Raw genomic sequence first — 12,457 nt, 5'->3', positions numbered from 1 at the left:
ATCCAAAAAATCACATGTGCCTGGCTAAACTGAATCTGAATCCAAAAAATCACATGTGCCTGGATAAACTGAATCCAAAAAATCACATGGCTTTTCGTCACACAAACAGGAAAGTCAAACATTTTTAGCCACGTGCTATATGCGAATTTCTCTTTCCCCCCTCATTTTCCTAATTTATATGTGCAAATTAGGGTTCGGATTCAGTTCAGTATTCGGCCAAATCTTTCACAAAGGATTCGAGAAAAAAAGTGGATTTGGTGCATCCCTACTAAAACTGGAAAAGAATCATAGAGCGGCAATGTAATGCTTGAAGATCACATTGTGTTAAATGAAGGGTCTATATATAGAGTATAGGTTAGCTAAGAGAAGCGATTAATATGCATATTTTATAGGGCAGAAAAGGGGTGGGGGAGGTTAGTGGAAACCATACAGGACAGTAAAGGGAAACTCAGTATTTTTGGCCGAAAATCTAACCATGGAATCAGTTAGATGCACCTTTACCACAGGGTTACATTTGAGTTAAGGGTAAGTAAAAGACTTTCCTTAATCATTTCAGCTGCAAAGTATTATTGTGGTTTTGTGGGTTTCCCTAAATACTTTTTTATATCTGGTGCTGATCCTCTCTACTTTTTCTTTATAGATTTCGGTCCCACCCAGAGAACCCGAGTCTCTAATGGCTTCCAGCTCCTAATGATCAAAACAGCATTTTAGAAGGTCCAACACTGCATGTGAGGAGATGACTCTATTAAACCATCTTAAAGAGGAACTGGCAGACAGTGAGCAGGTAAGGTGCACCGAATTATGGAATAGTAATGGAGGGAAAGGAGAGTATGCTGTACAGTCCAGAAAAGTTCTTGTGTAGATGAGTATTAGGGCAATGAATGAATTACTCCCCTCAGAAATAGACCAGCGCTGATACATTGGGCAACCAGACAGATAACAGAACATCTAGGAAGCGTGGAGCATCTGGGGCAGTGGGGAGGAGAAAACAAAGTTGGCACATTTTGCGCTGCTTGCACTGCTGCCAACCTGGAAATCCCTTCCCCTGCCCCCAGTGTCAAGCCAAAAAAAAAAGTTTTTGAAATTTTTAATATCAAATAAATGAATGTTGTCTGTTTCATTGAAAAAGATTAACATATTGATTAACATATCATAAAAAGTGCTCTAGATGGTATGTATATAGGTATGTGCACCAAAGGGTAGATTTATATATGCTTTTGGTGATATATACAGATAGTGCTCTAGAGGGTATATATAGATGTGCTCTAGAGGGTAGATATAGGCGTGCTATATATAGTATATAGGAGTATATAGGAGTTTTAACCTTGAAAGCAGCAAGTAAGTTGCAGGTAAAACTTAGTCCCTGTTTAAAATGTGTAATGAAGCAATAGAATTTTTAATGAATCAGATAAAAGTTGAGTGTAGGACTGGCCATACCAGGGATGACTTTGGCCAGTGTAAATATAGTGCAATATATGGACATACAATCCCCGTTTTGTTTAAAGAGTAAGGCATTTTTAGTAGCCTAAAGCACAGCTCAGTGGTTTAAAAATGAGTGCTAAGGACAACTTTAACTTGTTTATTCAGCTGTATTCTGCCTGCCCTATGCTCCATGTGTGTCATACTCTGCATGCCATAGGCTCCCTGTGTGTGTGCCATACTCTGCCTGCCCTATGCTCCATGTGTGTGCCATACTCTGCCTGCCCTATGTTCCATGTGTGTGCCATACTCTGCCTGCCCTATGCTCCATGTGTGTGCCGTACTCTGCCTGCCATAGGCTCCCTGTGTGTGCCATACTCTGCCTGCCCTATGCTCCATGTGTGTGCCGTACTCTGCCTGCCATAGGCTCCCTGTGTGTGCCATACTCTGCCTGCCCTATGCTCCCTATGTGTGCCATACTCTGCCTGCCCTATGCTCCCTGTGTGTGCCATACTCTGCCTGCCCTATGCTTCCTATGTGTGCCATACTCTGCCTGCCCTATTCTCCCTGTGTGTGTGCCATACTCTGCCTGCCCTATCCTCCCTGTGTATGCCATATTATGCCTGCCCTATGTTCCCTGTGTGTGCCATACTCTGACTGCCCTATCCTCCCTGTGTGTGCGCCATACTCTGCCTGCCCTATGTTCCCTGTGTGTGCCATACTTTGCCTGCCCTATGCTTCCTGTGTGTGCCGTACTCTACCTGCCCTATGCTTCCTGTGAATGCCATATTCTACCTGCCCTGTTCTCCCTGTGTCTGCCATACTCTGCGTGCTCTTTGTGTGTGCCATACTCTGCCTGCCCTATCCTCAGTGTGTGTGTGTGTGTGTGTAAATTTGACATGGTAGAGTGAATTATTTGCAGTGTAAGTGTAATTTAGAAATAAAAACTACACCATAAAAATCATGACAGAATCCCTTTTAATAGTGATAAATTCAAAATAGAAAGCCGCTCCAGACTCACCCCTCGCAAGTTTTCCTTCTCCAATTGTTCCACTTCTGAACCGGGTGCTCAGCCACCAGCGCCCCAACTGTGCCTTGTAATAGTAAACACAGATAGGTGGCACTCCGGATAAAACGACTAAAGAAAATAAGCCTGTGATTAAGGGATTTTTTTCCGAAACACAAAAAGCCATGTGGATCCATCTACTGTTGGAATACATTTTCTTTATTCATTTTATCCGGAGTGCCGCCTATCTGTTTTTACTATTGAGTGATGAGTGATATCCCTGCAGTGGGCACCAACCATTTGGTTTTTTGGTGTGCTACCACCATGAATGTGGATATGGTATGAAAAGTTCTTGTGGTAACATGGGTGTGGTTTAAAATGGGTGTGGTTTAGAATCAGGGCGTGGTCAACACGCAGCCCAAAACCACGTAGACAAGCACTGCTCTAGGGAATAGATATAGATGTTGTCACCTGAGCCAATATGGCAGCTCCAAAACCCAAATATAAAGAGATAGAATGTTTTCTGTGCACAGCAACCGACAGGAACACAAAAGGCATATAGATATGAAACTGTTGCTATACTTAGAGCATGCTTCCTCACTCCTTATTAAATAAATAAGCCAGCCCAGACTTTAAACTAATTTTGCATTTAAGTATGATTCATAGCTCAGGCCTGTTCTCTTTGTACTCTATACTTTATGCCTGCCCTGCTTGGTCCAGGGGCTTCTTTGGTCCCCCATGGTCCCTTGTTTATGTGTCTAACTAACCCTGCAACTTCATCAGAAATGTTCTGTATCTACTCAGATAAGTGCTGTTTCTCATAGTACAGAACCGCACATGTTATAGTGGGGGAGAGACAGTGACCTGAGGTTACAACAAGTCATTGCCAAGAGATTTGCTCGGAGGCAAGTGCTAATCAAACACTACACTTGCAGACTAGATTGAATTGTTATGTGTGCTCACAGGAGGGACAAATACTTGTGCACATTTAGTGTCCCGAGGGCAAGCTCTTAGCTGTCGGCCTCTTTAGACTGTAGGAATAATAAATACACAGAGAAATATCTATCCAGGCACTGTGCGTGAGAACCTGAGGCAAAATCCAGTGGAAGTGTCACCTGCTGTATAAATGAGCATTGATCCATTGTGTTCCTATGTGATCCCAGCCATTGCTGAGCTACAGCACTAGCCAACCCAAATCCCTTCAGTATGAAAGTATAGCTTCTAGTACACTTCCGCAGCCTTCAGAGGGTACAGGGAGTTGTACCATGGAAACAGAAGTGCAAAAGGACGGGCCCTAATGTCACTGTCCAACCCACCTGCCAGGGTCCAAAGAGCAGAGGAAATACAATTTGTTTGTGTTGCTTTTAACCCACCTTACTGGTTGCTCTGTCTGGGCACAATGCAGGTCCTTCATTTCATGAACCTATTATCCCACCACTGTCTGCAAATTGGGTTATATGGTTTCATATGTACAGTATAACTGTATAAGCTGTTCATCGACTAATTTTGAAGCTGCATTTTGTTGTCATTATTTCAATAACTTATCTTAACTTTCATGGGCTCTCCTATTGATTTCTAGTTTGTTATTCAAACTGTTTCTTGGTTACTGAGGCCAGTGACTCTAGCAATTAAATAGGTGAAGGTTAGTTTTAATTCAGAGAAGGAATGTTCTGGGCACATAGTTATACTCTTATACTGTACTGTCTAAGGGAAACGATATGGCAGCTCCTTTCTATACGTATAAATACAAATATACAGAGAAGGAATGTTCTGGGCACACAATAAGTTATACTCTTATATTATACTGTCTAAGGGAAACGATATGGCAGCTCCTTTCTAAACGTATAAATACAAATATACAGAGAAGGAATGTTCTGGGCACACAATAAGTTATACCCTTATACTGTACCGTCTAAGGGAAACAATATGGCACCTCCTTTCTATACGTATAAATACAAATATACAGAGAAGGAATGTTCTGGGCACACAATAAGTTATACCCTTATACTTCACTGTCTAAGGGAAACAATATGGCAGCTCCTTCCTATATGTATAAATACAAATATACAGAGAAGGAATGTTCTGGGCACACAATAAGTTATAACTTCATACTGTACTGTCTAAGGGAAACAATATTTCACCTCCAACCCATATGTATAAATACAAATATACAGAGAAGGAATGTTCTGGGCACACAATTAGCTGTATCATTATACTATACTGTCTAAGGGAAAGAATATGGCAGTGTCCTCCCATATAAAATAAACAGAATACAACTTCAAGCAGTAACAATTGGGTCTTTCCCTTTTAAACAAAAGTAGGTCTCTTCCAGAGTCTGCAATATAATCCTGTCATGAATATTGTATGCAGGTTGCTGTCAGGGAGGCATGTCCTTCCATTCATGAGTCATATACATGGAAAATGTGGGCTAACCAGTAAGACTGGCTTTGCTGACACAGGGGGTGGTGCTGCAGGATGGTAGTGGACTTGCATTCTTTCTTATGTTTGATTCGGTTTGTGGAGTGAGGAGGCTGCTAAAGACTTAAAGGGCAGGGGGCAGGAGTACACCACACCTTTCTGGGCACACTAGCAGTTCTCATAGCTAACACAAGTGGTCCTTTCTTTGCAGTGACCGTCAGTCATTGCTTGTTGTGACCTTTGCTACCTGAGAAGGGAGGAAATTGACGTCACAATGTACAGGAGACATTGCCACATCAGCTCTCTGTTTCCAATGAGACATAATGCTCGCTTCCCAGAGCTGTGACTTTTCCAAAACATAATCAGGAAATTATGCTCCAAGCCCTGGCAACCAACCCCTGTGTGCGGCTAATTGAGCAGAACCAAACATGCTGGTTCTTTTCCTTCTTGATGTTGGGCTACCTGCTTTACCTCCTGATAGGGGCAGCGATATTTTCAGCAGTGGAGCTGCCACACGAGCACCTTCTCCGGGAGGAGTTGTTGGACTTAAAGCATCGCTACCTGCAGGAGAATGAGTGTCTGACTGAGGAGAGGCTGGAGAAGTTCCTGAGCCGAGTACTAGAGGCCAGCAATTATGGGGTGTCAATGTTGAACAATGTGTCTGGGAACCCCAACTGGGACTTCACCTCTGCCCTTTTCTTTGTTAGCACGGTGCTCTCCACCACAGGTAACCAGAACCTCTTAAAAATGAGTTAATTGGCTATACGAGGGACATCTTAAGATGGCCATACACGGACTGATACGAGCTGCCGGCAGACAAAGTTGGCAGCTTATTGGCTAGTCTATGGTGCCTACGACAGACTTCATGACCAATATCTGCCCGGAACATGGGGCAGATGTTGATCATACAGGCTTAAAATCCTGTAGGATTGAGAAATGTATTAATTCATTGATGTGGTCCTCGATCCCACCACCTGCATTCCTGGCCTTGTGGTCTGATTGTTGGGTCCTAGGGCCCACGATCAGATCAGCTCAATATTGTCCAATTAAGGCAAGCATATCAATGCAAAATCTGCTCATTTGGCAACCTGCCCATGTATGGCCACCTTTATTGACCTGTGTATGTTCCCTTCCCAATGGCCTGCCCAACTAATATTTGGCCAGATATCTATCCGACTGGGTCTCCACATAGAATAGAATATTCTGATTGTTGTCCTGTAGACCAAACAATCTAAACACACATTGCCAACTCTATATGTTGTGTGCCTTGTTGTGTGCTCTCATGAGGCAACCACACCACAGACTCTGCACTCTCCAGCGGTCAAATGTTTACTCAGATTCACCAGGCAATAACATGGATCTCAGACATTTTCTGAAACTTCAGTGGGGACTGTACATATTCATTATAAGGTTAATCTTCAACCAACAGCCAGAGCTTATCATGTACATAGAATATTCCTGCCTCTGCTTATTTATATTTAATTCTGTGCGTGGGAGTTACCATACTGGCTGCCTGGCTAATCATACTTTGAGAAAGCAACATGGCAGCTCTCATTGCTATGTATTGATACAAAAAGAAGGTGGTGTTTGTTAGTGTCATTAATTTGTTCTCTGTTGATTAGTCTTGCTCTCCCTTTCCAGGATACGGGCACACAGTGCCACTCTCTAATGGAGGAAAGAGCTTCTGTATCATTTACTCCATAATTGGGATCCCTCTGACACTCCTCCTATTCACTGCGCTGGTGCAGCGGATCATGGTGTATGTGACCCACAGACCCATTTCCTACTTTCACCTCCGCTGGGGGTATAACAAGCAGACTGTTGCCATCGTTCATGCACTGATCATAGGGTTCGTGGCTATTTTGTGCTTTTTTCTTATACCAGCTGCAGTTTTCTCAGCTCTCGAAGAAGATTGGAATTTCTTAGAGTCATTTTACTTCTGCTTCATTTCCTTGAGCACCATTGGCCTGGGAGACTATGTTCCCGCAGAGGGGCAGAACCAGAGATATCGGCAGCTGTACAAGTTTGGCATCACTTGTAAGTATCAGGCAAACAACATACCTCTCTCAATAATAATAAAATATATATATATATATATATATATATATATATATATAGATATAGATATAGATATAGATATATAGATATATATATAGATATGAATATAAACAAATTGTAATGGTGCACACAGTTAACCCAAATAATACCTGGGTGCCAGCAAAAAGAGATCAAATAGCAAAAAAGTTGCGGCACTCACAGGGTTTTATTAGAACTCAACATTTCGATCCCTCACATGGATCTTCGTCTGGAGTGACAAAACCACTCCTGACAAAGATCCCTGTGAGGGATCGAAACGTCGAGTGCTGCAACTTTTTGAGATATATATATATATATATATATATATATATATATATATATATATATATATATATAATAATTGGATAATTATATCCAATGATATATGTGTGTGTGTGTGTGTCCAATAAGTACCTCCATTGATGTTTCAGTAAAATCTTTTTCACAAGAATTTGGAGTGCTGGTCCACATTCAAAATTATATATATATATATATATATATATATATATATATAATGGTTCTCTTTCTTTTATTCTCTCTCTTTAAGGGTAGAGCTCCACAAGCGTTTATCGTTGGCTCGACGCCCGGCAACAGAATGCACGCTTCAAGTCAGATGGAGTCGCACGCGTAAAGATATAATTGGACTGTTTGAAAAGTCGTAGGTAACTACATTACATCAGACATGACATGACTGTTGGATGTGGACGCAGAAAACAGCGTCTTCATCCAATAGACAGACCGTGTAGTTGTTAACTCCGACTTTTCATTCAGTTCAATTATATCTTCATGTGTCGCGTGTGTTTTGTCGGCAGGCGTCGATCCGACAAAAAACGCTTGTGGAGCTCTACCCTAAGAGAGAAGAAAACATAAAATCACTGGCGTGCCAGCTTGTTGGCATCCCCTATCCCATTGACCATACTGACTAACCTACTACACCTGGCTGGCATGCCTCTTTAAAGGAGAGCTAAACCCTAAAAAACAAACATGGATAGAAAAGTCACATTTTAGATACTGAACATATTGCACCAGCCTGAAGTCTTTGGATCTCTATAACAATTTTACTACAGGTCTTCAGGGTTATCCAGGGGCTCACCATCTTGGATTTTGCTAGAAGTGTCAGTGAGACAAGCTTAGTGTGCTCAGGGAAGCTGTTAAGAAGCTAAGATTAGGGGTTGTTGCAAATCTTCGAGTACTTAATGAGGTTCACCTGTCATAGAAGCTAATGCTACAAGGCTGATTTTTTTAATTGTGATGCAAAATGCACTGTTGGTTAAACTGTCATGAAATGAGAATCAAAATTAATTACTAATCAGCCTTGTATTGTAACGAGCAATGGTGTGACTAAATATTACTGGGCCCCACAAGCAAGCTATTTTTCAGGCCTCCAAAATGTCTAGAGGTTGACCTGTTTTCTGATATGTATTGAAATTATACATACATGAATTAGGGCCTCATGGGGCCCCTATAACTCTTGGGCTCAACTGCAGCTGCAGGGTCTGCTTCTTCTGTAGTCACGCCCCTGGTAACTAGTGATGAGCAAATCTGTCCGAAAAATTTGCAAAAGTCAATGGGTGTCAACATTTTTTTTACACTTGCAACAATTTTTTTCATAGGTCAACTCTTTAGACCAAATTCATTAAAGGCAATGGGTGTTTTTCTTATGGTGACTTTTTTGTCCAAATGCATTAAGGTCAATTGGCGTTTTTTGTTTGTTGTCACGGAAAAAAAAATTCGCAGCAAATTTTTGCAACAGTTTCACAGAATTTTGCATCAAAAAAATTTGCTCATCACTAATTGTAACATTTATATTCTATGTACTTTGTGAGTTGGACTCTAAACTGAGGTAACTGGATACATGGAAGTGAAGAGCTCAATACCCCCAACAAATGATGTCCATGTCGGGCACTGGTGCAGAAGACCAATTTCCCACAAAGTGGTCAGGTGATAATAAGCAGGGCTGGATTTCCTTTCTGGCCGCCCCTAGGCCGCGCCCTTTAATCCGCACAGTCCTAGCGCGTGGTCCTAATGCCCGCATGCCCCTCTCCATGCTAGCACAAGCGTGCAAGCGCGTCCCCAGTGCTCCTCAAACAGCAGCTGGGCGGTATGCTGCCCCTCATTTTTTCCGCCCTAGGCCCTAGGTAGCATGGTGATAAATTTCAAAAGTGCTTGAGTTGTAGTTTCAGGGCCCCTGGATGGTGCTGCCATATTGTTTCCCTGCGACAGTACAGTGTGGGTATAGCTTATTGTGTGCCCAGAACATTCCTTCTCTGTATATTTGTATTTATACATATGGGTAGGAGGTGCCATATTGTTTCCCTTAGACAGTACAGTATGAGAGTATAGCTTATTGTGTGCCCAGAACATTCCTTCTCTGTATATTTGTATTTATTCATATGGGATGGAGGTGCCATATTGTTTCCCTTAGACAGTACAGTATGAGGGTATAGCTTATTGTGTGCCCAGAACATTCCTTCTCTGTATATTTGTATTTATACATATGGGAAGGAGGTGCCATATTGTTTCCCTTAGACAGTACAATATGAGGGTATAGCTTATTGTGTTCCCAGAACATTCCTTCTCTATATATTTGTATTTATATACATAGGAGGGAGGTGTCATATTGTTCCCTGTTATATAGCTTATTCTGCACGGTGCATTGCAGATCCAATGTTGCATTTGGGTCCTGCCAGTACAAAACTGACTATACATTTGCTCTTTGCCAGGTTACCTGATCTTGGGCCTAATTGTGATGCTTGTGGTTCTGGAGACTTTCTGTGAGCTGCAAGGCCTGAAGAAATTCCGAAAAATATTTTTCCGAAAGAAAGTGAAAGAAGGAGACCAAATAAACATCATAGAACACGATCAGCTGACCCTCGCGTCCATTTCAGATCAAGCTGCGTCATTAAAGGAGGACCAAATACTGAATGAACTCTCTGGGCCCGATGGTCCACTAAATGACGATCAGTAGGACAGACTTGCACCCACTAAAGATCCCAATAATAATATATACCTCTAGTTCATACACAAAACTTCCATTTATTTTTCATTAAAGGAGAGGTTCTGATAAAAAAAAAAAATAGTGGCATGATGGAGACAGTGGCGTTCTGATACAATGTGCAGTTGACCTGCATTTTATTTCTGTAGTTTAATTATTGCACTTTTTGTTTTCTAGTCTGGTACTGAACATACCCTGTGGTTGCTAGCATCACTTTCCCTAGCAACCAAGAGCCTGAACAGAACATAACTAGGCGAATTCATCTATCAAGCTGTCAAATAAAAGAGAAAATAATTAGCACTAAAAGTGAAGTCTCCCTGTTATTCTGTTATGTTGGTGTCTGAAAACAAGCTGGCCATATATTGTGAGATCTGCTTATTTGGTCTGCTTATGTTGCCAAATGAACAGACTGTGGCCCAGTTTGGCCACCCAGGCACTGGGCCATATTGGGCTGATCCGATCCTTGATATGATTATACAGTAGGGCCTATGGTGACCTTCAGACAAGAAGTGCATCAATATACTGTATTTAACCAGTGATATTTTCTAACATACCCAGGTCTGCAATGGGATTCAAAATAGACCCTGGCATTTCAAGTACACAGAGGCCCAAACAGTCCCTCACCAGCCCAATAAATGTCTATGGCATCTTACAGCAGCCATTCTGGCATTTGATAGAATCTACAGACTGCCAGACCAGGCCTAGCCTACAATCTGCCCTATCCCTGAAATTAGGACTAGTCAACATCCAGTTACAGCTCTGATCCTATGTTGAGCTAGCTAACAACCAATTAAAGCTCATATCTTGTGTTTCAACCAATCAGGCTGTAATGTGACATTACTGCACAGTTTGTGGTTTATATCACCTGTCCCACAATGGGGTAATATAGAATGCATGCTTTCATACCTGGTAGCAGTGGGCCTACTTTCTTCAAGTCAAGTGATTTGTAGCTCAGAGTCCAAGTCAGTGGTCTGAGATTTGTATGTTCTCTTAAGCCACAAGTAGAGTTGCCACCTGGCTGATATTTTACCCGCCTGGTCAGTAAAAATTATGTTTGATGCCAATGTTATTATTAGGGAAAACACATAATAATATTTCAGAAGATTTAAGGAAGACAATGCAACTACAGTATTTTTGTCTCATCTCATCTGGCATTAAAACAGATTTTCTGCATTAGTTGGAGTTAGCTATGTGACCAGTAGATGGAACTATATACTCTTCTCTCATCAAGCCCAGGTAGTCTAATTCTGTGGGTGGCCATGCGGAGGTGCTGGTAACTGGAGATGAGAAACTCAAACCCAAATCTATCCTTAACGTGCCCAAATCATTTACATTATGGCTACTATAATTGTGTCTGAATGTTGCTTAGGGCAAGATGATATAGTGGGGCAAGATGACAGGCAGCGAATGGAACACCTAAAGGCCAGTTTGCCCTGGGTACCCCCTGCCACCACTAAAGATGTCCCCTATTTTTATGTGGTTGCAACTGGGTCTCCAGGCCTTGGTGGGAATGTTTAAAACTGACGGGTCTCTCAGCAAATCTGACTCATGACAGGCGTGTAACTGTGGGTTGGAAGGAGATACAAACTGGCTTATCCTGCCTCACATTTCCAGCTTTATAGCTTATTAGAGGTAATGAGTGACTGGTTCTATCCCAAATGCTCTGTACAGACAATATTCTTGCCTGCCCTGCTGCCTCAGGGTTAGTTCACACGAGGAGATTTGGGGAGATTTTGTAGCCTGGCGACTATTCGCCTCTTCTTCTGGGCGACAATCTCCCAGAACTGCCTTCAAATCGCCGCGTGTGCTTTAGCGCAGGCGACTTTTCATTATAGCGGATGGGAAGACACGCAAAGGCAATTCGGGGAGATTGTCGCCCAGAAGAAGAGTCGATTAGTCGCCAGGCGACAAAATCTCCCCAAATCTCCTCGTGTGAACTAACCCTTAATGTTCCTAATTGTGTAACGGGGGGTATCACCAGCACCTGTACTTCTCCCTAAATCCACCAATGCAGTCAGGCTGGGTGGTCTCAACTAGAGGAACTTCCTCTAATATTCCCTAAATTTCCAGTCCCCAGACTCACTCAGAACAACTGCATCCTCCATATATCCCTGTATGGGATTTGCTGTCATTTTTATAGACCCAGAAAGGCCTGAGGAATGTCACAGCTGCTGTTTCTTGGTCACCTCTTACTCGGAACTGTCCATCTCCACATTGGGTGCTAAATGCTGTCTCCCTTGGGGTGGGAATAGGAGTCACTGCTTTATTTTATAATCTCAGTTCATTTCTATGTTATTTTAAACCCAAGCTTATACAGTGTTGTGTTATTTTCTTTCACATCTTATGTGTGTACATCTCCCATGTACTACCCTATCTGATCCCAGGGGCATGTCTCCTTTAGGACATCAGGGGGTATTTGTTAGAGGAATGCTGGGCATTAGTGGTGTGCTGGTTGAGAAAAACCCGACCTGCACCCGACCTAAACCTACCCACAACCAACCCGAACCTGCCTGCACCCTCCTTCTCTAGACCTGCGCCCCTAT

At 42.3% G+C, this 12,457-nt stretch overlaps 1 protein-coding gene across 1 annotated transcript; it reads left to right on the top strand.

Annotated features, from left to right (window-relative positions):
* Positions 1-5,160: 5,160 nt before the first annotated feature.
* kcnk1.L (potassium channel, two pore domain subfamily K, member 1 L homeolog) lies at positions 5,161-9,996 on the top strand. Its single transcript, NM_001085969.1, is given in 3 exon segments — positions 5,161-5,570; positions 6,485-6,880; positions 9,643-9,996. Coding segments are annotated over 3 exon segments (996 nt in total). The 5' UTR covers positions 5,161-5,215; the 3' UTR covers positions 9,888-9,996.
* The last annotated feature ends 2,461 nt before the right edge of the window (positions 9,997-12,457 follow it).

The sequence above is a fragment of the Xenopus laevis genome, chromosome 9_10L, assembly GCF_017654675.1.
Source record: "Xenopus laevis strain J_2021 chromosome 9_10L, Xenopus_laevis_v10.1, whole genome shotgun sequence".
Taxonomy (NCBI): domain Eukaryota; kingdom Metazoa; phylum Chordata; class Amphibia; order Anura; family Pipidae; genus Xenopus; species Xenopus laevis.
This window is presented reverse-complemented; position numbering and strand designations above follow the sequence as displayed.